Source organism: Podarcis melisellensis, assembly GCF_964234715.1.
Source record: "Podarcis melisellensis genome assembly, chromosome: 8".
Taxonomy (NCBI): domain Eukaryota; kingdom Metazoa; phylum Chordata; class Lepidosauria; order Squamata; family Lacertidae; genus Podarcis; species Podarcis melisellensis.
The window spans coordinates 25,154,838-25,182,576 of NC_138540.1; the positions used below are offsets into that span (position 1 = coordinate 25,154,838).

The following is a 27,739-nucleotide window of genomic DNA, read 5'->3' on the forward strand; positions in this document are numbered from 1 at the left end:
AAGGTAAACGGCATTTCTGTGCACTGCTCTGGTTTGCCAGAAGCAGCTTAGTCATGCTGGCCGCATGACCCGGAAGCTGTACACCGGCTCCCTCGGCCAATAAAGCAAGATGAGCGCCGCAACCCCAGAGTCAGCCATGACTAGATCTAATGGTCAGGGTCCCTTTACCTTTTACATAGTGTATATATCACACCTGGGATAATGCTTATGCCCTATCTTTCAACATTTAAAGTCTGGGCATAATATCTATTTCAGACTTCTTAGACATATCGGTGAAGCCAAAATGACATCTGAGAAAGTGGCGGTCTGGGTTCCCCGGGGTTGGAATTAATATATGAATGAAAAGGCTACCTGGAAAGAAAGTATCTTGCTTCACCTTGTCCCTACCAAGCCTACATGACTGTGTTAGCTTATCAGCATGTGCCAATGGCCATCCATATTCCATTGGCCCACTTCCTCATTGCAGACCTTTCCTCTCATTCCGAGAAATGTGCTATTTCTGTGTGAGCTGCTATAAAAAGAGCAATAATTCCTTGTAGGTGCCTGACTTTGTCCTTGGAAAATAGAGAGTAAAGCTGTTTTGGGGTCCATTATAATTGAAGTGGCCAGTTTTAAGTATTCTTTTGGGAGTGGCAGGAGATTGAATAATGTAGCATGCAGTTTGGCCCATAACCAGCCCAGAACTGCAGAGATCAGCCGAGCCAGAATGGAAGTTATGAACCGGAATAGGGTTGTCAAACGTCTGGAATTTGCTGGATGTAGCTGGAATACTGCAGTCTGAAGCAGTGTCCGGGCAGAAAGTGCTGAAATGTCTGGGAAAATCTGGATGTATGGAAACCCAAATTGATGAATTTCCTAAAAAAAATAGCTCAATGGTTATTTTATTTTTTTGAGATTTTGCAAAAAAAAAAAGAGCTCAATAACTTTGGGGGAAAGGTTGCAAGAGTGGAGTTGGAGAACAACGTTGAGCAAAAGAGCATGAAAACTCAGCTCACCCTGGAGTACTCTGATTTCAATGGCCCAAGAAGAAGTCAGAATGAATCTGCACATGTGTTTGCACACACCATAGAAACAAGCCTTGCCTCTGCTCCAAACCCTGCTGTGTCCACAGGAAGCACTGGTTTTTGTTTTGTGAAAGGTGGGAAGCAAACACTGACTGGAGCCAAAAAGAAGGAGAAGAACATGGGAAGACCCCTGTTGGATCAGGCCCAAAGTCCATCTTGTCCGGCATTCTTCCGTTGCCTGTGGCTATGGGAGAAACAAGGCCCTTTTGAGGTGTCGATTCTGTGAGCCCTTCCATTGCAGGCTCAGGTTGCATATATGTGTAAATAAACCAGATATCATGAAGACACCACAGTCTCCTCTGTGCCCCATTCTCAGAGGAAGCACAAACTCTGGACATATGCCTGGAACCTCTGGTATCTTGCACCCAGCGCTGTCTTTAGCATATGTGCCACCGGGATGCAAAGATTTGCCCAGAGCCCCCAAAATTAGTTTAGCCCCCCAAATTAACTTTTATTATTCTTATGTCAGACACCACACTTATGCCTTATCTCTTGTTTATGAAAGAAGGGAGGGAAAAGAAACAAACTTTTTAATTTGCTCATTTATTTACAATACGCTTATACTTAAGTATACAACACCACTGCATTTAACTTATAAGTCTTGTTTAGGCACCTACTTAGGAGAAACATCAGTCGTGCCAAAGGTGCTACTGCCACATAGCAGCTCAATGCAATACGTACTGTACCATAATGTTTTGAGTTATTTTGAGTTTGAGCTAATTTCGCATGCACGGCGTCGTTGTGAATGACAAGGACCTCCTCTGGCATGGTGCGTCTTTGGTAAACGAGCGCACAAAGTCGAAAGTCCTTCAGTGAAACAATAGGTATACATTCTGGTAATCATTCTTAAGGAAATAAGCCCTGAGTGCTCACTGGAAGGACAGATTGTGAAGCTGAGGCTCCAATACTTTGGCCACCTCATGAGAAGAGAAGACTCCCTAGAAAAGACCCTGATGTTGGGAAAGATGGAGGGCACAAGGAGAAGGGGACGACAGAGGACGAGATGGTTGGATAGTGTTCTCGAAGCTACCAGCATGAGTTTGACCAAACTGCGGGAGGCAGTGGAAGACAGGAGTGTCTGGCATGCTCTGGCCCATGGGGTCACGAAGAGTCGGACACGACTAAACGACTAAACAACAACATAATTTCATGACCTACCGTTCATGGAAAAGAGGAGACTGAGAGGGATAACGATAGCCACCTTCAACTATCCCAAGGGCAGCCACATGGAAGAGGAGACAAGCTAAACAACTAAACAACAACAACAACAATAACAATACCTAGATATATATGTATTTTTTTTCTAGCTTGATAAAAAATATTTATTATTTCATAACAGGTAGATAGTTAAAAGCTTAGGCGGCTTCAGCAATGGGCACCTGGCACCCCCCAGAATTCAGAGCCTGGGTGCCCCGCACCCCTTGCACCCCCTGGTAAAGACGGCCCTGCTCGCACCGCTTGGATATTGCGGTGGAGCACAACACTCCTGGATCTTCCAACGTTTAGTAGCACTGGATGTCCCTGGGTTTTAGAATTGAGAGAGGGAGAAAAACTTCTCTTTCTCTATACCATACACAATGTCATACACTTCTGCCATGCCCTCCTTTGCTCTCTCTGTGCCTGCCTGCCTGAATGCCTGCCTGCTCTCTTCAGCATCTCCCCCAAGCCCTGGGAGTTCCTGCATCTATTTTAGGCATGTCTCAGAAAATCTGCAGGGGCTCAACCGCCTCCGAGCTCCTTTGTTAACTGCCCGCCAGCAACCCGTTTACAGATAATGGATATCGCCTCTGGATATTTCAGCCCCATGGCAACAAGATCTTTAATGGCTATTAGCACTCAATGAAGAATCAGGGTGCTTTAGCCTTAGGGACTACAGGAGCCAGCTTTCCCCAGCAGGCTGGGTTATCGGCGCACGTAGACCCAGCTGAAGGTTTATGTGAGCTTACATGTGCACTCTCTGTCTCTCTCTGGCGCACACTCTCTCATGGGCAAATATTAATGACACTGAAAATCTGTGTAGTCCTTCTGAAGCATCTCACATTCATCATCACATTAATCCTTACAAGAAAACCACACAGGTTATGACAAGGGCATTGTTTTCCATTCATCTCAGGCGGCGCTGTTGCTGCTCCACTGCGGTTCATCCTCCACCATAAACAACATCGTTCATTTCATTGTCTGCTACGACGTTACCTAACTTATGTAATTGAGGTAATTAATTAGGCACATTGTGTGATTCCACTCCATTCATTTCTGTGCAAACGAAACACAGTGCAAATTGGGGGAGGGCAGGAGGACTCTGCTCCAGCATCCTCTTCTCACAGTGACCAACCAGATGCCTGTGGGGAACCAGCAATCAGGACCTGAGCACAAGAGCTATTCCCCCCCCCCACTTGTGAATACTTGTGGTATTCAGAGGGTACACAGTCTGTGACAGCGGAGGCAGAACATAGGCATCATGACTAGTAGCCACCGATAGCTTTATCTGCCATGATATGACCTAATCCTCTTCTAAAGCAATCCAGGTTGGTGGCTTGGTCCCCATCTTCCAGAGGCAATATGCAAAGGTCAGAGGAGCCCAGCTGAACCAGGTCAAAGGCCCATCATTTGATTCTCACAGTGGCCAACCAGAAGTCCTAATGGGAAGCCTACAAGAAGGATATATGAAGAGCCCTGCTGGATTGGAACAAAGGTCTGTCTAGTCCTGCATCTTTTGGCCAATCCGAAGCCCTCAAGGAGAACCCGTTAAAGCAAGGAGGACATGCAGGAGGCTTCAGAGGTCAGCAGTAGATGCCCTGCAGGTTTCCATAGTGTTCTATTGCCAACTCTGTCCATACCCTTTGTTATCTTTATACAGTGGTACCTCAGGTTACATACACTTCAGGTTACATACGCTTCAGGTTACAGACTCTGCTAACCCAGAAATAGTACCTCAGGTTAAGAACTTTGCTTCAGGATGAGAACAGAAAGCGTGCTCCGGTGGCACGGCAGCAGCAGGAGGCCCCATTAGCTAAAGTGGTGCTTCAGGTTAAGAACAGTTTCAGGTTAAGAACGGACCTCCAGAACGAATTAAGTACTTAACCCGAGGTACCACTGTACTTGTCTATTATACCTGTAGCCCACCAATACCCCAAGCAAGGCAAGCGGCAGCATTATGGAGATGTCTTCTCCTCTCTCAGTGCCACCTGGGAAGGCCCAGCTCCTAGATCTGGCTTCTTGCTTAGCAGGCTGGCGGGCAGACTTGAGCAAAGGTGACAGGTCCACAGCAGAGCACTTGACAGGAGACGGTGCCCTGCCAGGCAGCCTGTCGGGATGCGCCTTGCCTTTCCCATCCCTTCTGCAGCTTGCAAAGGTCAACTGCTCTCCTTGTTGCATCAAAAGAGATATGAGATTGGATGGGATAGGACAGGAGCAGTCCTGAGAGCTGGAGTTCACTGCTTTGCAACTGGTATGGCAGAAGCTGCCAGGCATGTCTCGGTATTGGCTTAGATTGCAGCCAGGCTCTGTACTGGCTTGGTTTAGAGCCCAGAAGCATGTTCAGTAATCGGCCTCATTTGTCCCATCCTAGTAGCTGCAGCTGCTCAGCATCTAGGAAAACCCACTCTTGACGTTAATTGTATGTGACATAGTTGCTTTTTGTATTTATAGATGTCATCACAAGTCGAAGGGAGGAAGTGAACCTTTCATACATATATATATATTTATTGACGAAGCTATAAACAATGGATTCCAGGAACTGCTGGTTTATATTCTAACAGCCAATGATCTTCTGAGCTCCATGGTGAATGCTGAGGGAGGCACCTGGAACAGAAGCATGGGAAAATAAATACTACAGTGACATTATTAAAACATCACCATAGTAAATAAAAATGTGATGAATTTAATGAAGATTGGGAACCTTTTGTTTCTTAAGCACACTCCTTCACAGATGACTATGCATTTCAGTCATGGGTGTATATATTTCAGTGCAGTAAATCAGCCTGCATGTAAATCAATATATTGTATTTTAAAAGCAAGGAAAATGTTTATATGCAGGCACGACCCATTCTCACTGTGTCTGAACTAGTGAACTAGTGGTGAGGAGGTGTGGTTGCTGAGTGTAGCATGGGCTTTAATCTGATTGCGCTTGTTCTTTTTGCCTCCTAGCCTAGCCTCTGCGGACTATTTGGATCCGGTTAAACAAATAAATATATGCAAATGAAGGGGGGAGCCAAAACACATGTGCTGCTGCTCTGATCCTAAGCCCAGCACCAGCTGGAGAAGCCACTTCGTTCTGCTCAGCACCCCATGCTGAGTTCTGGATCCGAAAGCTTCTTACATAATTTAACGTAACAGGGATCTAAGCTGGTGCTTCTGTATAAGATTGTGTGCTGGCTGTGCTTCATCCATGCCAACTGAAGAGGGAGGTGCCAGCCTCCTGGCAGGTAGTGGGGAGGGGGGTCATTGGGAGGGGTCCCAGCATGTCTTCGCGGTGATTCCAGGAATGTGAATTTCCACAGCTTAATTCACTTTTACATGCAAACGTTGGAAGATGTGTCAAACCATTGGTGCATCTATCTCAGAACTGGCTACGCCAAGGCTGGAGGACTTTTTCATGCTGCAGGTGTTGCTGAACTACAACTCCCAGCATCCCCAGCAAGCATGGGCAAAAGCCAGGGGTGATGGGAGTTGTAGTTCAGCATCATCCAGAGGGCCAAAAGTTTCCCACACCTACTCTGTGCTGAATGGAGGTGGCTTTTCAAGATTTCAGGCAGTGTGTAGTAGTGTATCTTTTACCAAAAGAACAATCTTTTTTTACATCAGTCAAAAACGGCAAAAAACCCCAGGAAATATAGAACTTCAGTGGTGCACAACCAGGGGGCATTCTTGCTATGAAAATAAGTGTGCCCTTATTTTGATCTGTCACTGAGGAACAATTTTATTTTTTCATTTTCTGTTGCATGAGATTTTTCAGCTGTTCTTATATGTTCTTTCAATGCTGATTTCAAATCTGACATTGATTTTCGTGTACATGCTATAGTTATCTTTCAATTTCCGACTTTTGCCATTATGTCATATTTACACTGGGGATAAGTGGACACTGACACGTTGATCTACCCTAACCACATGGTAATTATTGTTTTGCAAACTTAATTTTTCTTTATTTTTATAGTTGTGTAAATATGACATATCAGCAAAAGTCGGAAATTGAAAGATAACTATAGCAAGTACACGTTGAAAAATCTCATGCAACAGAAAATGGAAAAAAAAATTGTTCCCCAGTATACTGTGTATCCCAAGGGAATACATTTTTTGCATACCTCCAACTGTACATAGATATACATGTCATTTTCAATGCTATACATGTCCAATGCTATATAAGTCACTTACATTTATACTCATATTGTACTACTTTGGTTATCTGTTTAATAAAATTCTTGATTTAATTGTTTAATTGAATTCTTGCATTGTGAAAAACAAAAATTATGGTGAAAAGTGAAAAACATGAATTGCAAAAAACAACAACTAGAGCTTACAGAACAAAACCAACTTCAGATATGAAATCAGCATGTCAAAATTAGATTAGAACAACTGCAAGTGTCAATGCAACAAAAATTTTGTTTCCCAGTGAATCTCAAGGTTGTGGGTTCGAGCCCCACGTTGGGCAAAAGATTCCTGTGTTGCAGGGGGTTGGACTAGATGACCCTCGTGGTCCCTCCCAACTCTATGGTTCTATGTTGCAACACATACAGCCTTTGCAGTGAAGGATGCCCGGCTGCCCCAAGGCCCAGCACCCTTCCATCTCCTTCCCTTCCTGCCCCGATTAACACATTTCCCTTCTGAAATCTGGAGTGGTCAGCTGCCTGCACAGCTCAGCCAGCAAATGTTTGTGCCAGGGCTTAAAGCACTCCTCCCCGTCTGCCCCGTGAAACCCCAGGCTGCATTTGGGCTTGCTCCGGACCAGATGTTCCACAGCCTGCACATTGCCTTGGCGAGGGGAGTAATCTGCGCCCGACGGGATTACCGTTCTGTCCGGTCTTAACATCTGCAGCAGGACGCCAGCCCCCAAACTCCCAGGCAGCACCACTTGGACACACAAAGCAGAAGCAGAGAGCCTGGTAAGAACTTTTTTTAATGGCATCTCTGCAAAACGGGAGCTGGTGGCCCTTGCGAGGCTCCTTTTTCGGGAGGTAGGGGTGGTTTTGCTTGTTGGATTATTCCAGGCCATTCTCAAATTAAGAAGTCTACCGGAACAGAATTGGGGAGCTGGGCAGTGCCCCTGTTGCCCCAAGTGCCTGGCCAGCACCAGAGCACCCATTTAAGTTTTCTTGGGCTTTTAGAGACATGAAAGGCCAGAGGAAGACATCCGACCTGCAAATATAGGAGGAGGGAAAGGTGATGAAGATTTATCGGAGGCCATGGGAACTTTCAGAGCATCTGCTTCCCAGGTCTCCCAATCAACTAAGGAGCCCTATTCTAACTGATCCTACCTCTCTTGCAGGGGCCATCTCCCTGGATTTTTAGAGATATCGCCATGAAGGAAAAACTGTAGCAAGCTATGGAAGGCCTGCAGCTTCGGGTAAGCCTCAATAAGAAGGAGGGGAGGGGAGAGGGACTCTGCAGCTGCCCTCTGGGTGCAGCAACCTGGGCTCTCCGATAAGAAGGCCAGGTCTGCCATCCTCCTCGTTATTTCTCATTTGCATAGGTTAATTTATGTATCTGCAAGTTAACTGCTGCCTGGGGGCGAGTCTGAACAACTGAGGGGGAAAATGATGGAGGAAAACAAAACAACCCCAATAGTCAGGAGGGGAACACAGCCAAGGTGGTTTTTAAAACAAATCGCCGCAAGTGCAGTTCTGCAAATTTGGCACTTTGGGGAAGGGCTGTAGCTCAGCGGTAGAACTCCTGCTTCACAGGCAGCAGCCCTGTTCAGTCCCCAGCATCTCCAGATTGAGCAGGCAGTGTCCCTGCTTTGAAACCCTGGAGAGATGCTGCCAGTCCAAGTTGACAATAGTGAGCTAGATGGACCAGTGATCTGCATTTTAGGCAGCTTCATGTGTTCCATAGATATCATTGGTCGTCTCCTTCTGGGCATGATAAACAGCACCAAGCATTTAACTCTTTATTGCGTCATGCCATAGGATGTGTAGTGCAATGTAGGGCAGAAAGCAGAATGAGGGTTTCTTTTCTTTTCTTTTTTAATAAAAAAATTATATATTAATATTTTATTAAGAAAAGATCATTTATGAAAAAGAGTGAAAAGAAGAAGAAAGAAAAAGTGAGAATGGAAAAAAGAAACAATACTGTTACATTACCATACATTAATATACAAATATGTATATTCTTCTTATCCTAATCCACATATACTTTTCAATAACCCAATATATTCTGCATAAACGCATTTCATTGTATTTATCCAAAGACAGTCTGTGCCTATAAGCTGTTCGTTCATATGTTGCCAAAGCTGTCATGTTGCCATGCCATTGATTGAGCAGAATCGTACCTCTATTCTTCCAATTCTTTAGTATCAGTCTCTTGGCTACCGTTAGGGCATGCAAAATCCATTTTCACTGCCCTGTTGTCAATTTCCATACAATGGGTATATAGCTCAAGAGCATATTGACCTCTGAAAAGTCTTACTTTTTCCCATAGTGTTTTATTAATATAGTTCAGCACTGTCTCCCAAAACTTAGTAAGTGTGGAACACAGAATGAGGGTTTAGGCTGCCATTGCATACCCACCTAGAGTAGTTCCCACTGAATGCAATAAGAGTACCTTGAGAACAGGATCCTGCAAGAAGAATTACCTACGAAAGAGGAATGGCAGACAAAATTAATGACTATGCAGAATTAGACAAGATGACAGGAAGGATTTGAAACCTGTGGGATCAGAGATTCTCAGAGGACTGTGTGAATTATCTGAAAAGCATTTGTAATCAACAGATTATGCTAGTAGGATTGCAAGAAGTTTTGTAAGGAGGACTATGTGAAATATTGCAGAGAAAAGTATGAAGAGAACCATTAGTGAAAGACTATTAAAAGTAATAGTGAAATTAATGAAATGCAGATTAAGTGATAAAAGATTGAAAAATCTTCAGATATGGTTGATGGAAGTCCAAAACACTGAATAAGATGAGTAAATATGTTGTATTTTTTTTGGGGGGGGAATTTCATGTAAAAATTAATAAAAATATATTTTTTTAAAAGAGAGAACAGCATCCTGCTGTTAGCTGGGGCTTCCTCCTTAACCAGATGGAGAGCCAGATGCAAAAGAGGATGGGATCCTGCACCTTTAGGAACTGTGTAGAGAGGGGGCTGCCAGTTCGTCTGTTTCGGTGTTATGCATTTTTGTGTTTTTTATATTGCAAACCACCCTGTGATCCTTGGACGAAGGGCAGTTTGGAAATTTAATAAATAAAATAAAGCTGGCATGGATGAGAAACTCATAGACTGGCCCATGCCTACAGCCATACTAAATAACATGATTAAAAAAAAATCAGAAGCCTACAGTCTTGCTTTCACCCTGCCTATTATTGGGAATGGTGACGCAGAAGGTCAGCTGCCCATCAATAGGTGGAATCACCTCCTGAGATACTTCGTCTATTGTGAGGCAGTGTGGTACAATGGTTAGAGTGGTTAGGATCTGGGAGAGACTGGGGTTCAAATCACCACGCAGCCATGAAGCTCACTGGGTGACCTTGACAAGGTCACTTCCTCTCAGCCTGACCTACCTCACTGGGTAGGGGATTAAACGGGGGAGGGGGAAGAACCAAGCACACCCTGAAGAAAAGGTGGAATGTTAATGCAGTGACAGACAGAGAGTTTTGCGCACACAGCCTGCTGAGTTCTACAAGGGGCAACACCGAGACTTAAGGAGGCCCTGCTAACAGGCAGGGCCAATCCCTGGATTGGTTGCAAATAAGGAGACAGGCAGGTGGGGATTGATGGAGTAGCCTCTGCTGGTCTTCTGGCATTCGGTATTTGTGTTACGGAAATATACGGTGGAGGGGATGTGGGGATGAGCACACTGGCTCCCAGCGCGTGTTGCTGCTCTGATCTCCTTCCATCAGTTGTGAAGTGGGGTGCTTGCTGTTCTGGCAGAGGCTCCCCCTCCCACTGTGTTTTAGAACCCCAGGCTCAGCCCAAGACATTTGACTGCCTGTGGTGCAAAGGACAAGCATGAAGGGCTGTATCTCATGTGCTTCCCATGCCAAAGGTCCCAGGTTCCATCCCCAACACAATCAGGTAGGTCTGAGAAAGATTCTAGCTTGAAACCCCAAAGAGCTGCCAATAGTCACTGTACAAAATGCAAAACTTAGATGGACCTGGCTCAGTATAAAGCAGCTTCTTGTGTTGCTGTGATGCTGCCAAGATTTCACATGCAGAATCTGACCACATGGGCAGTTGGATCTTACGTCAACACTGGCAATAGGACAGCATCCTCCATTGTATTCCAAGGCATCAGGCTATTGTGTACAGAGCAGGACTTGGGAAGTGAAAGGGAAGACAGTTGCTACCACCATATCCTCCAACATTTATCCAGTGAAAATAGAGATTCCCTATTCATTCATTCATTCATTCATTTATACCCAGCCCCATCTGACTGTGTTGCCCCAGTCACTCTAGGTGGTTTGCAACATGTATATAAAAACATAATAAAACATTAAACATTTAGAAACCTTCCCTATGCAGAGCTGCCTTCAGATGGCTGTGGGATCGGATAACTTCATGCCCTCCAACATTTCTCTGGTGAAAATAGGGACATCCTACCATACCCTCCAACATTTCTCCGATGGAAATAGGGTCATCGTAAGGGAAAGAGGGACGTTTCAGGATCAAATCAGAAACTGGGGCAGCTCTTGTAAATCCAGGACTGTCCCTGGAAAATAGCGACACTTGGAAGGTCTGCAAGCCAGGTTCTGCCACCTAAGGCAGCTGCCTCACTCTGTCTCATGGTAGGGCCAGCCCTGTAGAACTCAGATATTTTCACTTGTGCACCTAAATGGATGTTTTCATTGTTTCCACTGCTGCTTGCAAACTGTGCAGGGAGGGGAAGACTGAGGTTGTCTGATGGACCACTGGCCTAGATGTGCAGAATGACCTAGTACTGACTGGCTCCTTGCAAAAAAAAATATGCTGGACTATGCAGGCCTCATTCTGACCTTCATGTTCTTCAGCAGACTGTGCATCTCTTGGTCAGTACAGATAGGCTCTGCCTTAAGAGATCCTGACTGTGCCTTTTGCTTTGTAATTTAAAGCATGTTGATGGGCAGCGAGGATTCAAACTGAAGGAGAAAACAGACCACACAGGAGTGTAATCAGCCCCACGGGGATCTTGTTATAGGAGAGAAGGATGGGGCTGCCCATTGCCCATTGGCTGGTGTAATCCCCCTCCCCAGCAGATGCTAAGAGGAGATTGAAGGGGGTTTTTTATAAATAGCTGAGGTCAGCCCCCCCCCCCCGCATTTTGCCTACATGGCTGAGAAGCATTAGAGAGAATTAATATGCAATCTCTCTGTGAGAGGGAAGCGCAAACTCCCCCTCCCCATTCTTGTAGGATTAATCCCTGCTCCTCGATGAAAGCGGTGGCGTTCTGGGAAGCCAGAACGGCTGAAAGGGAACCAACAGGAGAATCCAAACTCCAGGCCAGCAGCAGGAGGACATGATGGAGAGGCAGGCCTCATGCTGCCACTACAGAAGGTCGCCGGTTCGAATCCCCACGACAGAGAGAGCTCCCGTTGCTCCGTCCCAGCTCCTGCCAACCTAGCAGTTCAAAAGAACACCAGTGCAAGTAGATAAATAGTTACCACTGTGGCGAGAAGGGTAAATGGCATTTCCATGCACTCTGACTTCTGTCACGGTGTCCCGTTGCACCAGAAGCGGTTTAGTCCTGCTGGACACATGACCCGGAAAGCTGTCTGCGGACAAATGCCAGCTCCCTCGGCCCCAAAGCGAGATGAGCGCCACAACCCCATAGTTACCTTTGTCTGGAATTAACCGTCCAATGGTCCTTTACTTTTTTTTTACCTTTACAGGCCCATCACTCACACCAGACTGAGTGAAAGGCGGGCAGAGAGCCAGGCAAATCACTGCACCAGCCATGATAGCATTGGGCCTCCGCTCCTCCCATGCATGGAATCCCCCAGTTTTGAACTTCCTCTGGGCTCCTGCTGGCAGCAATCCTGCACTAATGGAGTAATACTGGCCTCACTTCTCAGGCAGAAGCTGGCAGAGACTGACAGTGCAAGGTGCAGACAGACACACCTGCCCCAATCCATAGCCCAGCACAAATGTTTTCATTATTATTATTGCAGCTTAGGGGGATCAAAGGGGACAGCTCCATGGTAGAACATCTGCTTTGCATGCAGAAGGTCCCAAGTTCAATCCCCAGTAGCATCCCCAGGTCTGGAAAAGGCTCCCTTCCCAAAACCCCAAAGAGCTGTAGGCAATGCTGATCTAGATGGACCAATGATTTCCTATGTTCCCAAAGAAGACCCAGTAGGGTGGCAACCAGTGGAGCACCAGCCTTGGTAGGGATGTCTCCATGGCTATGGAACTGCAGCCAGAAGGACTAGCAATGTGCTCTCCTTTCATGATGCCCCATATAAACAGCCTTGGTCATCAAATCGTAGTATTGTAGAGCTGGAAGGGACCGCAAAGGTCATCCAGTCTAACCCCCTGCAATGCAGGAATATTTTGCTCGATGTGGGACTCGAACCCACAACCCAGAGATTAAGAGTCTCATGCTCAACCGACTGAGCTATCCCAGCTTCCGTAGTTGCCCTTGCTCTTACATATTCAAGATACTGTATATTGATGAAAATGACTTTTTTTTTGGTGGGGGGATGCATGCCATTAAAGAAAACAGCTCTCAGAAATGTTTGTGGTAGGATTAATGTAAGGGATGTCACCAACTAAATTGGACTCAGAGCAGACCCATTAAAATCGATGAACCAAATTTAGCCATGTCTGTTCAGTTCGGTGGGACTAATCGGACTAGCGTTGGATATAATCCTGTGTTTCTGACTAATGCCCGTGAAGCCTTTTAAAATGCAATGAAGCAACTGCAAATTGAGGCAGAAATGTGGAAAAACTGGATTTAAGATTGGAAAAATGGGAGAAATCGACACTGACTGGTGGGGTGTCCAGCATCAAATGCGGAGCTAAGCAGTCATAACCCTGACCTCCCCTCTATCCATTTAGCAAATGTGTGGAGGCAAATGTCTCTGTGGCTGCGGGGTTAATTGAGAATGGGGACAGGTTTGGCAGAGTGCAAAGCAGAGCAAGCCCCAAGGAATCCTAAAAGGGACATAATGGCAGAAACATTTTCCACCCTGCTGCCATGTTCTGAGACCAAAAAAATAAAAAAAAGAGTCATTTATGGGGGAGAATCAGTGGATGTCAGAGGAAATAAACACTCCATTCTCACCCTCTAATTCATCCTTAACAAATCCCCATGTTTGTGTTACAGCAGCAAAGTCTTGGTTTGGAAACCCTATATTTTTCCAAGATAGCATGTTGTTTCACCTTGAGTTGCACAACTATGCTATTCACAACAACCCTTTTTTCAAAATAAAAATAAAGCAGCTCTAAGTATTCCCCCATTCCCCTGAGTTTGCTCAGATTGCACCCTGGCTGGTTTTAAAATTGATATCGCTGGTTGTTTCAGTGGCTCTGTTGGTTTCCTTTAACATGCCGGAGTGAAATTACACTGCGGTGAACTCACAAGAGTGAATCTGTTAGGGGTTGGGCTTGTTTTTGCTTTCCCATCTGCAGGAGATTCGAGGGAACTCCCTGTTTTGCATTTACATAGCACAGTGGTGGGGCATCTCCCTTGCCTACAGAAGGTCCCAAATCCAAACCCCTTGAGGGCTGGGAGAAACCCTTGCCTGAAAACCTTGGAAAGCTTCTGCCAGTCAGTGTAGACAGCACTGAGCTAGCTGGACCAATGGTTTGACTCGGTATATTGCACTTTCCAATGTTCCTGTATGAGAATGTCTGGGGCCCAGACACTGTTGTGGGATACACAGGGTGAGATGCTGCTGTGCAAAGAGACAGGGAGTGTGTGTGTGTGTGTGTGTGTGTGTGTACTGGAATGAGGCAGATGGACAGGAGAATCCCGCTCTTTTGGGTCAATATCTGCCAGGCTGCTGGGATCCCAGAGCACACAAACAGAGCACACAGCAGCTTACGCCCCCTCCCCCAGGGGGTTTAGCCAAGGAAATCTCTGGCTTTCACCCTGTTGGCAGGGCCATGGAGTCCCTGAGGACAGTGGTGAGAGGGGGAGGCCTGCAGCTGGTACGGTGTGTGGGGGGGAATGCCAAAAGGGGACTGGAGCAAACCCACGACAGCCAGAATCAGCAACCGTGTCCACAGCGCACGGTGGAAAGTCGTCCTCTAATGGGTTGCAGCTCCATTGCGGATGACAGCTTGCCCATTATGGCATTGCCCGGAAGACCTCGAGACTACAGAAGAAGGGAGTGCCTTCTGTTGGGCTTGCAGTAGTCCCAGGTCCTGCTGGTAAGGCTGGGCAAGGGCTGGGGAGGCTGGCACCCAGGGATGGGCAAAGCGGTCGCTTTCAGTTTCTCTCTGCTTCTTGCTATTTCTCCAAACTTAAGTTCAGTTCTCCGCATTGCCACATCAATTTTTTATTTTTCTAAAATGTCGCTAATGAAAATTTGCAGCATTAGAGTGAGAATTCTATAACAATTTTGCCCCCCCTTTTGTTTTTTGTTTTTGCAAAGCCGTTTTCCTGTATGCTATTTAGCAAGTATGGCACATTGTACCCCAACAGATACATTTTCATGCTCATTACTTAGCTGGAGAACTGCATGGCAAAATTCAGGGAAATGTGGGTGTCAAAGTATGGCTACATATTTTTTCCATAACATTTGAATTAGGTAGGTACCCAGGTTGTCCCCATTTAGTCAGAGTTGAGAAGGCTACTGTGCAAGTTTCAATCGCAAGGGATACTTTTTATTATTACAAAGGTTTCTTTGGGATTTGCAGTGTGTGTGTGTGTGTGTGTGTGTGTGTGTGTGTGTGTGTGTGATGGGAGGGAGGGAGGGAGGGAGGGAGGGAGAAATCCAACAGAAAATTATTGACACCTACACTAAACTAAAATTTCCAAGTTCCTTGAGGGAATCCTATGCCACTTAAAATTCTATAGAGCTGGTATAAATTTGTATCCTAGATATACCTTCTCTTTTTCACTTTCCCCCATGCTTGTTAACTGCTATTTAGTTGGGGGAGGGATGTGATGATGTTGACGTGGTCCACCGTAGGGCTTGCAGCAATTCTCTTATGGGTCTCAACCCAATAGATGAAGAAAATGGTCAAGATCTAAGGGTGCCTGTTATGTTCTCAGAAGCTGTGATGTTTTGGAAAGGGGGGTGCTGCTTGAAACAATTTTGGACCAGGATATCTACAAGACCACCTCCCCTAACACAGACTATGTTGATGTTTGAGATCTTCTGAAGAGACCCTGCTGGTTGTTCTGCAACCTCTGGGTTGTCCCTTGAAGACAATCAGTGAGGCAGACAGGAATGACATTTAAATACCTCTTTAAAACTTAGTTTCCCCAAAGCTTCCTCAATTCTGACTCCTGCGCATCTGCTTTCTACATTGCTTGATTTTAATTTTGATATGCATACATTTGCTTTGTTTTTATCTTACTTTCTTTAACTAGGAAATGTTACTGAAAGCTACTGCTTTTTACAAAACTGTTTTTGTATCAAATGCTTGGAGATTTTTTTTTATTCTGTTAGCTTACCCACATTTCCTCTCATCCTGCTGCTTCCCCCTGGGGAGTAAGCAGCAATTTGTGTTTTTTCTGGATTGCTGTTTGCTCCAATTTGGCACTAAAGAATGGATTTTCCCTTGGAAAGGAAGGGAGCAAGGGGAAAACCACTCAGACCCGTACTTTCTACACATGGGACGAGCGGAGGTGTGGATGAGCCCTTAATTTAAAGAATAGATGAGAACATAAGAAGCGCCCTGCTGGATCACACCCATGGCCCATCTAGTCTATCTTCCAGTTCTTGCAGTGACCAACCAGATGCCCCCATGGGAACCCCATAAACAGGACCTCAGTGCATCCACCTGGGATTTCCAGATTCCCAGTTATTCAGAAGCATCACTGCCTCCAACATAGGAGGTCGAACAGAATCAGAGGAGTGTAGGAAACAGTTGGCCATTTCACCATTGGCGAAAAAGGTATCCTTTCATAAGGCCAGTGTTGGCTGATGCCATTGAGATTGGTAGGGTGAAAAGCAGGGAGGCCAACAGTAGGGGGTGCCAGAGCCAAGGGCAGGCAGAGTAAATGAATTCTAGTTTCGTCCCCTCCTTGTATAGACAAAGAAGGGACCCTGCCCAAGCAAGCAATTTTAGAGGGAACATATAAAAGGTCAAATGTTGTCCTTACAGGGCACACACATACACACACACTTCCCAAGAACATAGAAAGCTGTCTTATACTGAGTCAGGTCATTGGTCCATATAGACCAGTATTGTCTACACTGGCTGGCAGTGGCTCTCCAGTTTCTCAGGCCAGGGCCAGGAAATGTGGCAGGCACCTTCTGCTCTGTTGCTGAGCTACAACCCTTTTCCCGGTGTCCTTCTTAAAATGTAGTTCTCCATGCTGCGTGTAGCGCTCCTTGGTTTCAGCTAAGATTCTTAAAACCTTGCTAAATATCTCCTGAACATTGCTCCCAGCAGGCCTCTGGCGGCCACAGCCTCTTCCGGCTCTCTGCTATGGAAGTGAAGTTGATCCATGTGGCTCTCGTCGTCTTCTTCCTTCTCTCGGTTGCCATGACCAGCTGCTTCCTCTGGCAGTATAGCCTTCCCAAAGTGGAGCCCAGTAAGTATTGAACCAGGTGCCCATCTGAAGGAGCCCATTCTGGCCAAAGAGTTTCATGGCACTTCTCACCAGAAGAGTGTGTAGGGGGCCAGAGTAGCAGGGGGGAACCGTTTACAGGTTTTCTTTATAACACACACACACACCATGTTCACACTTCTACTAGGCAACTAGGGGTTTTAAAAGGAATTTAGTCTTTGCAAATTCTCATATCAGCTGACCTGATCTGCAGACTCTCCAAGTGTCCCTGTTTTCCAGGGACAGTCCCAGATTTATGGAAGCCATCCCAGTTTCTAATTTGATCTCAGGATGCCCTGCTTTTCCTATTTTCATTGGAGAAATGTTGGAGGGTATGGTGGGACATCCCTATTCGAGAAATGTTGGGAGGTCTGGAGTAATGCTGCACCCTGAGCCGAGGAGATAAGTAACTGCAACTTTTAGAAGACATCTGAAAACAGTCCAGTGTAGGGAAATATTTTAATGCTGAATGTTTTATTATGTTTTTTTATGTATGTTGGAAGCCGCCCAGAATGGCTGGGGCAACTCTGCAAGATGGATGCGGTTTAAATAATAAAGTTGTTGTTGAGTAGGCTGTCCTTATTTTCATCAGAGAAATGTTGGAGGGTGTGGATCTGCACTTCCTGGACTAGTGTGCAGATCAGATTTCACGCTTCTCTAGTGTCCTGATGCAATCCTTGGCTCAAAATGCACACAATATACAGTCATACCTTGGGTTACAGACGCTTCAGGTTGCATTTTTTCGGGTTACGGACCCGCCGAAACCCAAAAGTACTGGAATGGGTTACTTCCAGGTTTTGGCTGTTGTGCATGCGCAGAAGCGCCGAATCGCAACCCGCACATGCACATGCACAAATGCGCCGCTGCGGGTTGCAATCATGCATCCCACATGGATCATGTTCGCAACCCGAGCGTCCACTGTATATTTTTTATGAGAAAATGAGAAAAAAGTGCCTAGAGAGAAACTATTTTTTTAACACATATTTTTATGCAAAACCCATTTGACCACTTTTGATCTGCGGAACTGCCAGAGGCAGTTGGTAAACTGAAAGTGGAAGGAATGCTTTTTCAATCAGGTTCTGGCGCTGCTCCCATCAGTGTGTGTGTGTGTGTGTGTGTGTGTGTGTGTGTGTGTGTGTATTTCCTTGGCCACTGTGAGAACTGGATGTTGAATTAGATGAGTCTTTGGCCTGATCTAGCATCTGGGCTTTTTTCATACACTTATAGAAATGCATTGCAAATGTTTTCTTGTTGCTTTATTTGAACTGCTCCGCTGCTGATTAACCATTGAGGAAAATGTTTATTATGTCTCTGCCTATTGTCTCAAACCTTTCCATGAAACACTATCTTAGCCATAACACCAATGCCCCAGATTCCGTTAATTGGGGAAGTGATCTTTCCCCAATACAATAAAGTAGACAGCCTTGCCGCTGTCAATAGATTAGTAATTCTACATCTGCTTTCTCAACGTGCCCCTTTCCATTCCGGTTATATTAGCTGCTGGTAAAAGAGGTTTTCAGAACGCAGCTGGTGTTCAGAGCTCAATGGAGAGGCTGTGAAGGAGGCAGAGGGAAGGGAGACAAAAGCTTGGTGGAGGGGAGAGTGTCCATGTTTGGCTTTTAAGCTGCCTTCCCTGGCTTTGCAGCACCCCTAACAATTCAGCATCATTACGCTTGCAAATAAGCAGGTTTTTATTTTTATTCTATTATTATACACAGGCAGCTTAAGCTCCCAACAACCTCTCACTCAGTAACAGCCAAGACAGAAGAGAGTGATGTGAATTTAAAAGGGTGGGGGAATCATAGAGTTTGAAGGGATTCCCCCAAAGGTCATCTAGTCGAACCCCCTTCGATGCAGGAATAATCACCGAAACCTATATGCATCAGCTTCCAGGTTTTCCATGGGTGTGTTTGTTTTCCCCTTCAAAACTCCATTGGCCAGTTTGATAGGAAGACGGTAGAAAGAAGGATGGCCAATCCAGATTTTATCAATTTGGAACGTTTGTTCCTTTATTACTGCATTTATGTCACACCTTTCAAGGTGTCTCCATTTAATCCTGTGAGGTCAGCCAGGCTGAGAGACAGTGCCTGGCTCAAGGTCACCCAGTGAGCCTCATGGCTGTGTGGAAATTTGAACCCTGGTCTCCCAGGTATTAGTTTGATACTCTAACCACTACACCACACTGCCTCTCAAATTCCTCAAGCACCCCTACCTGAACCATGGCATTCCCACCACTCTGTCACTGTTTCTCTTCATAGCCCCATCAGTGATGGAGGTCAGGCCAGAAGCGGTACAGATGTGTCCCCGTTACCCAGACCCCGTGCCTTTGGACCACCCAATCCCAATACTGAAGGATGCCCTCGAAAAGGTACGTTGTGGTGAGACTTATGGAGGGTGGAGGCTTAGCTTTTTTTAATTTCAGCAAGTCTATCCAGGCATGTGATTTTTATCATGCAACTTTGCGATTTTATGAAGTGTAATGGTTTTAAGAGAGCTGGTTTTATTTGTATTTGCTGTGTTAACTTCCTCTTGTTTTTATTGGCCTTTCTTAATGGATTTTCCTTTTTTAAGGTTGCCCTTTGTAAACTGCTTAGGGGGGATCTTTCATTGAGTTAAGGGGTATACACATTGGGTTAAAGAAAGAAAGTTCAGAGCGAGTGGAGGAAGCCCTGCCATCCTCTGAGCTGGCTTTGTGATATCAACCAGTATCACAACTCCATCGCTGGCCATTCAGAGTTTGAGTAGGAAGCCTTGCTTTCAATTTAGCGTTGTGGTTTTGTCTGATTGGCTACATTTTGGGGCTGTTCAGAGTGTAAGCTGGAAGTACTGACCCCGGGCTTAGCTCTCTGGCATCATCACCCAAACAGAACAGGCTGACATTATCACAATCTTTGTGTGATCTCTTATCAGTTGGGCAGAGGGAATGGCACCCAGCAGAAAGCAGAAGCAATAAAGGAACAGCAGTGGAAAAGGAGCAGTTCAGGTTTTCTCAGGGGGTGTTTCTCAGGGAGGTGAAAATTCATTGCAGCCTTAGTGATTATCTAGCATTCATAGATAGGTAGGCCAAAGATATCCCACCATAAGAAGCAAAGAAATACGACAGAGAGAGAGAGAGAGAGAGAGAGAGAGAGAGAGAGAGAGAGAGAGAGAGAGAGAGAGAGAGACTATATGATGAAGGCCTTTGATTCTCCATCTTTCACCCTTCTCAAATCTCCTGCAGGTAGACACACTTCTCCGTCACAAAATCCGGAGCCCTGGCCTGCCAGCTCTGTCAGCCATTGTCATCTACAACGACACAGTACTATGGACAGGGAACTTTGGGAAACGCAACGGCTCCGACCCTTTCTCTGGCATCCCCAACGAATACACCATTTACAGGTGAGCCTGCTGCTCACTCCAGCTGGACAGGTGAGGCGAACGGCCTGAGTCTCTTGTCTCAACGGCCTGCACATTTCTGCGTGCAGTGTCTTCTCTGAGAAAGACCCCTGCCTGCAACCCAAGAAACCCACTACCGGTCCGTGTAGTCATTTCTGAACTACACCTATGCTCCTGTCTACGTTCTTGGACTATGTGCTTCAATGACACTTGGGAAGAAGAGGTTCCATTTCCAGCAAATGGCGTCCATGGGGAGGAGGTGTGAGGGAAATCCTTTGTTGTGGAATGTTTCCAAGAAAAGGAAGCTTTCCATGGGAAGTCCTTTGGTAGCCAACACAGCCAAGGGTAGCCTACATTTCTATTATTGGGCTACAATTCCCATCATACCTGACTATTGCCTGTGTTTTAGCATGTGCTTTGCATGCAGAAGGTCTCAGATTCAATTCCTATCATCTCCAAGTAGGCCTTAGAAAGATTCCCTGTTTGAAACCCTGAAGAGCCTCTGCCAGTTGGTATAGACCAATGTTTCCCAAACTTGGATATCCAGCTGTTTTTGGACTACATTTCCCATCATCCCAGACCACTGGTCTTGCTAGCCAGGAATGATGGGAGTTGTAGTCCAAAAACAGCTGGAGACCCAAGTTTCGGAAACACTGGTACAGGCAATGTTGAACTAAGTGGACCAAAGATCTGACTTGGTATAAGCTAGCTTCCTATATTCTGGCCTGAGTCTGACTAGATCTGAAATCCAGTCATGTCTGGAGGGTGTCCTGTTGGCTTCCCCTGCTCCAGCTGATTATGTATGGTTTGTTTGTGCCTGGTAGGATTGCAAGCGTCTCCAAGATCTTCCCCACCATCATGTTGTACAAGCTATGGGAGGAAGGGAAGGTGACATCACTTGACGACCCTTTAGAACGTTATGCCCAGAGCTTCACCATTAAGAACCCCCTAGGGCGGCTCAAAGAGTCGGAGCAGAGATACTCAGCGGATGGACTGATCTTCCTGGAGAAGGGATCGCTGCCCCTCAAGCCGTCTCCGGTGACTTTGCGCAGAATGGCCAGCCAGCTCTCAGGTGAGGGATTGCATGTGTGGAGAGAACCTGTTAGACGTTGTTTAATCAGCAATCCCAGCATGGCACTGAAGCCTTTGAGATGGAACCACACCATGACCTCATTAGATGCCTAGAAGCTTGTCCTTCTCCAGAAGTCTTCTTGGGAGAAGGATCTTACTTTTGGGAAGACTTGATTCCTGAGGAGTTCTTGTCTGCAGCCAGATACTTCTCTGGATGGAATGTCAGTCTCATAAAAGGCCCCATCTCTCCCATGTGCTCAGGACTTGTTCAGCATCACTTTCAGCAGCCAATCTCTCCTGTGGTGCAGATGCCCAACCCCAAAGAGTCTCATGCAAGGATCCTGGCTCCTCATCCTCAAACTGAGCCTGATCCAAAGCTTGATGCTATTCCAGGGCTTCCGAGTCATCCTCTGATGAGGAATCCTCAGACTGAGACATGAGAGCTGTTGGACTAAAACTCCCATCACCCCTCCCTATAGTTTGTATCTACTGGCTCTGGTTTTCCAAGCCTGAAATCCACTCCCCCTTGCTCTAAACCACCTATGGTGAGAGCCTATCGCACACCTCTTTCCCAACTGACATCAGTAGATAGTATGAGTGACTTCTCTTTCATGTCTCGGGTACTGCAGGTTTGCCCCGACGGCTGCGCTCAACCACTTTGTTGTGGAAAGGGACAACCCAAGAAGCATTGGCACTGTTGAAAGATGATGTCCTGGTGGCTGACCCAGGAACCAGGTGAGAATGCCCTAGCACTTTGCACCATGTTTGGCCAAACTGAACCAAATTGGGCTGATTTGTGCCCTGTCTGGAACTGGTTGAAGCAGATACAAACCACTACAGAGCCGAATGGGTTGTTACAATTGGTGCTGATTTGTAGCTCAAGCCAGATAGACTGTTTCCAAACTGTTGCAGTTACTAATTGCAACACCATATAAGGAGAACACAGGGGGAAGGGAAGAAGGGGAGCTACGGGAAAGCTGAAATGATTGTACCCTACCCTGCACTCTCCAATCACATTTCCAGCTAGGGTATGCAGTCCTCCAAGCCTATTTATCTGGTCCCTGAGGGTCTCCACGTTCCATGCCCCCTCCTTGGGTCACACCCCTCTCCAGCCCTCCTTGAGGGCATTTGACTGACTGGAATGTGTCCTTGAACTGTGACAACATCTCTTCATCACCTGGGTGGAGGAAGGAGAGATATGTGTAGATGTAGAAATTGCTGACCTTTGTTTGGTTGCAATATAGCCTACTGTATAAAGGTAAGTGTCACATTGAAAGCGCTACTCACTTTTGCCTCTGGCCCAGCTCCCCACTGGCCTGAGGATCCCGGGTGGTTGCATACAAAGGAATGCAACCGTTGAAAATTCTCCCCACACCTGTTTTAAGGCTTCAAACAGTGAGACAACAATCTTACTTTACCTGGATTGGTACAGGTGTAAAACAAAAACTGGTTTCTCACTGCGACAGCTTTCTAGTTTACTAGTCCGGTTGAAGGGCTGAAATGGATTAGCCTGCAACCAAGGTTTTGTGTATTGCTGGATAGGCTCAAGGAGCTGATCCATGATAAACACCTCAGTTCTGGCTTTGACACCAAACAGTGATGTACGTGCTTCAGCTGTGAGAAATTGTCAAAGCAGCTTAGCTGATCCCTTTCCTCTCCTGTCCTCTCCTAAGATATTTTTTGTAAGTGTTTAATCTCACAAAGGATCTGGCTGCAATTCAGACCCCTTCAGCAGTATCCATTCGGTAGGCAGTTATGAGAGTGTGGGGAGGATGGAATGAAAAGCATTTCCCTACCATGTTGTCCTTCTGATCTACATCCTTTGGGGAAGTGGTGTAGCTTAGTAGAACTCCCATTTTTCACACAGAAGGTTCTATCCATGTTGATCTCCAAGTAGACTCCTGGTCTGAAATCCTGGAGAGCTGCTGCCAGTCAGTGTAGGCATACAGAGTGAGATGAACCAAGGGTCTGACAGCTTCCTATGTGATTGTGCATACCATTGTATTGATATTCTTTTGAGTGAGATTTTTGGAAGCGTACAGAGATCGTGGAATGTTGCTCGTTTGGACAACTTTTCATTCATCCTCAAATTCCAATTCATTCAATGATAGAATTGTAGAGTTGGAAAGGATCTGAGGATCATCTAGTCCAACCCCCTGCAATGCAGGAATCTCAACCCAAACTTCATTATGTGCAAAACACAAAAATCATATAATTTATAGCATAAAATGAGTAAACATGCGTAGAGTTATATGCAGTGATAGTCCTACTCAGAAAAGACCCGTAGAAATTAAATGGCATGACTGACCCAAACGGAAACAGAATCTTTGCAACAGGCAGATCCCATTATTTCTTTTGTCCCTGCCAGCCAATATGTAAGCCAAAGAAAGGTCTTCCTGGGTCTTTTAGTAAGAAAGCACCAAATAATACATTTCGCCCATCTCTGTAAAATTTGCATTAATAGAATAAGAAGATGCATTAGCACCATGGTAAGTTCCAGTTGACATTCTTCATCCATGTCTCTGTGATGCAGGTGGGATGACTGCACCACGTATTTCAGGTCAAACTCGGTGGGCACCCTGGAAAAAAGTTTGCTCCTTTCTACCTCTCTTTCTCTCTTCTCAGATGCCATTATAGCAACTTGGCTTTCTCGTTAATGGCCCACGTCCTAGCTGAACACGCTGCAGAAGGCGAGTACCAGCGCTGGGTTTCTGAGAACATCCTTGACCGCTTGGGGATGGAGGACACAGGCTTTGACATCACGCCTCCCATCCGTTCTCAGATGGCCGTGGGTTTCTACAGCAGCGGGCAGACTGCACCCCTCTATGACCTGGGCTGGTACAGACCTTCTGGGCAGATGTACTCCACAGCTGCTGACCTGGCCAAACTGGCCATGGTCTTCTTGGGCACGTACCACCGGCGTCTCCTGGAACCTGACACCGTGAAGACCATGCTGACGCCCCTCTTCAAGTGCTCCAGCGAATACTTTGCCAACAAGACCGGCACGCCCTGGGAGATCAACGAGCAACTGGGCTATGACATCATCAGGAAGGACGGTGACCTGGACGGCTATTCTGCCACCTTCTCCCTGGTCCCCAAGCTCCGCCTGAGTTTCATTGTGCTGATGGCTGGTCCCCGCCCTCGAGGAGACGTCGTAGCTCAGACCTACGAGTACCTGATCCCCGCCATGGAGTCCGCCTTCCGTGAGGCAGAGAAGAGCCTCAACCCGCCTCCGAGCCCTACTCCTTACGTTGGCTACTACACCTATTCCAACCTGACTTTCTATGAGATTAAGGTGGGGAGCGGCGGAGTGCTGGTCATGCAGCAGTTTGGGCCGCACATCGAGGAGCTGATCCCGGAGAATTATCGGACCATCAAGCTGCATCACCTTGAGGACCGTGTCTTCCAGGTGGTGTTTGATAAGGAATTCCCATGCACCCTGCACTTAGGGTCCGCCTCCGTGTCCCTGGAGACCCAGGATGGGCAGCTCTTCAATTTCTACCCTTTTGATCGCAAGGGCTTGTCCCCTGGCTTTGATGCTCCGGGTCTGAACACGTACAATGTTGTGCGCATCCAGCGCAAGCCAGTATTCTACAGTTAACTGCTAGCAGAAGGGGTGAGGGAGATATTTTCTACTCTGAGTTCCCTGTATCAACTTCCCCCAAGTCTGCCATCCAACAACCAGGTTGCAGAAAAGAACGAGCCAGGTGGCAAGGAACCGAGAACATCCACCTCCGCCAATAGCTTAGCTTTCCTCTTCCCTCTCCGAAACCCAACACAAACTCCACGGCTGTCCACTTGGACATGCCCCAGTCACCTTATAGGTCACCGAGACATAAAATGTTTGGGAGGCAGTTCCCCGCCCCCTGCAAAAGCAACACAGCTTCTGGGATCACGTTCTTGGGACTCCTTCAAGTTCTCACCATGCCTAGGTTCTTATCTAGGAGCAATCTCAAATCTTGGAGGAAAAGAGGGAGAAAGAGAGGAGGGAAATGCCTGGGCCCTTCAAAAAGACCAGGCGTAGGGAAATCCTGTTCAGCCTGGGGTCTGCATTCCCTTCGTGAACTCCTTCCTGGGGTCATGTGCCTGGGTGGGCGGGGCCAGAGGCAAAAGCAGGTGGCTCAATGAATGTGAGTGTTACATTTGTACAATAGACTAGCTGATAGACCACATTCACATACCCCTTTCCATCCTCCATCCAAGAGCCATTTGAGTTCAAGGACACAGGACAGCCAGGCAAAAACACTAAAGGAATGCAAGGAAGCATTGGTGTGGGTGTGGCCTGGGAAGATGGGGGTGTGGCTGGGAAGGGTCAGCGGAGCCAGACAGAGAAACCTGGGAGTTTGCACTGAGCTCTTGGACCTGAGGTTGCCTCCCCCTAATTGAAGCCCAGCCAGCCAGCAGTACATTGAGCCCCTTGACATCTCCATGGACTAGGGAAGTTTCGTGTGGACCTAATAATAATAACATCGCAGGGCCAGCTGAGAGATGGAACAGAAGGTCATGGAATTGCTTCATAGCTTTGTACAAAACCTTGTAAATGGAACACAGTGGAACCACCATCTTCCCGGACAGTCTCTGGATGCAGGATCTACCCCTAGTGTTGTGTTTCTGTAGATGAATGGTTGTGTGTTGTTGTTTTTTATAAGGTGTGAGTCTTGTTCGGATGTATTCACACCAGGGCGGTATCAAGAGATGGGTATGCATGGGATGGGAGAAATTGGGTGTGATTTGAGTCACCTAATGCACACCTTCCAAAATGGTGTGTTAACTGAAACACAGTCGTCCTTCGAAATCTGCACTTCTTCAGATTTTGTGATGCCAAATAATGTGTGCAAAAAAATCCTTCTGTTAGGGGTAAGCGGGCCCCCAAAATGCATATATTTGTGAAAATAGAACATAGAAATAATTGCATCAGGCAACGTTTCATACAGAAAGGGAGAAAATTGTGCTGAAATACTGGTGGATTTACATGAGGACTTTTAAAAAAATAAAAACAACAAACTGATTGGGAAGTCCAACAGGAAAAATGGAGAGAAACCAAAATCAACAGATTCATTCACCCCGGCTTACAAATGCATGTTTCAGTTTGAAGAAGGATGTTTGTAGGCAGAGTGAGGGAATGGGGCTGTTTGTGGCTTTAGTCCCGTAAATGTATTGCGCAGGAATATAAAACCTCTTGTATAATATACCCTTCCAATAAAACACTTTGGTCTGAATGGATTGCTAAGTGTTGGGTCGACAATCTTTTTGCACTCATTTTTTTAAAAAAAACAATTCTTATCTCATGGCTGGCTGATGGCAATAGCGTGCGGGTGTTCTATCTTCTAAGACGTCTATAGCCCCGCCAGGTTGCTCAAGGAAACAAGGGTCAAGGGTAGTGACATTTCTGGATTGCATAATTCATGGTTTCAAAATGCAAATCTCAGCAATTCACTGCACTCTAACGCAAAGCGAGCCCATGGCACCCAAGCATTCAGGCCTGATAGAAGCCAGAGGAGAATTCAAGCTGGCTTCTGTGCTTTGCTTGCTGTTACTCCACCAGTGAAGGTGGAACAAAGGGAATATTCTTTCCCTGCTGTCTTCCTCTTTCCACCCTCCTCCATCTAGGAGCTAACACACTGCTATGGCTGCCATGCAGGCCCCAGAGGCTATGGGAAAAGCAGTTTCCCCAGTGCTACTGGCATCTGCTTGCTGGTCCAGGAACCCGGCTCTCAGTCAGAATGCACTGAAAATTGTGATGCAGTTTGGTTTCAAGGAAATGTGATAAAAAATGCACGTTTTATGGGTTGCACACAATGCTATAACCCTATTAAGCACCAGTGTCAGATTTACATAGACTGAGCAGGTTGCAGTCAAGGTTCTCATAATCTAGGAGGACCTCAGCATCTTGCAAATAAAATAAAATAAAATAAAAATAAACACAGGCAGATTTTACCATCTAAGCCCAGTTGGTTAGTAACACACGTCTATGACTGTATAACAGTTACACAAGTGCGTACTTCCTGTTTAAGTAAGAAAGTTATCAGCTTTCAACATAATAACTATCCAGGTACTGCACAGACAGAGCCTTTGGATACAATTTGTATTGTCGGGAGGATAACTACTGCTGAGTCATTGTTGACTCTGCAATTCAATGGACAATGTTTTCAGGCAATTCCCACAGGGACGTATTGGCTAGTGCCTGTGGGGTCATTGAGAAAGAAACAAAATTAACTTGAAGGCTTTTATAACTCTCTGCCCTACTGAGTTAGCCATATTAGCTGCATGAATTTTGGTTATTTCACTTCATCCAGTGATTGTCATTGTTTAGATTTGGCTGCTTTGAGGGTATCATCCAGTCTGACTAGGCAATCAACCAATAGTCTGAGTAGAGA

At 46.2% G+C, this 27,739-nt stretch overlaps 1 protein-coding gene across 1 annotated transcript; it reads left to right on the top strand.

The window, feature by feature from the left end:
* Window positions 1-7,043: 7,043 nt before the first annotated feature.
* On the top strand, window positions 7,044-26,533 carry LACTBL1 (lactamase beta like 1). Its single transcript, XM_081921618.1, has 8 exons — window positions 7,044-7,162; window positions 7,546-7,623; window positions 16,760-16,901; window positions 19,175-19,284; window positions 20,137-20,294; window positions 21,116-21,363; window positions 21,992-22,097; window positions 23,988-26,533. The coding sequence occupies exons 2-8, from the start codon at window positions 7,603-7,605 to the stop codon at window positions 24,961-24,963; spliced, it is 1,761 nt and encodes a 586-aa protein (XP_081777744.1). The 5' UTR covers window positions 7,044-7,162; window positions 7,546-7,602; the 3' UTR covers window positions 24,964-26,533.
* Window positions 26,534-27,739: the final 1,206 nt, after the last annotated feature.

Excerpts from the sequence above, each read along its gene's own strand:
- LACTBL1 (XM_081921618.1), top strand. The coding sequence starts at position 7,603 with ATGGAAGGCCTGCAGCTTCGG. Across the intron at positions 19,285-20,136 it reads TGAAGGATGCCCTCGAAAAG|GTAGACACACTTCTCCGTCA; the intron begins GTACGTTGTGGT and ends AATCTCCTGCAG. Across the intron at positions 22,098-23,987 it reads GTGGCTGACCCAGGAACCAG|ATGCCATTATAGCAACTTGG; the intron begins GTGAGAATGCCC and ends CTCTCTTCTCAG.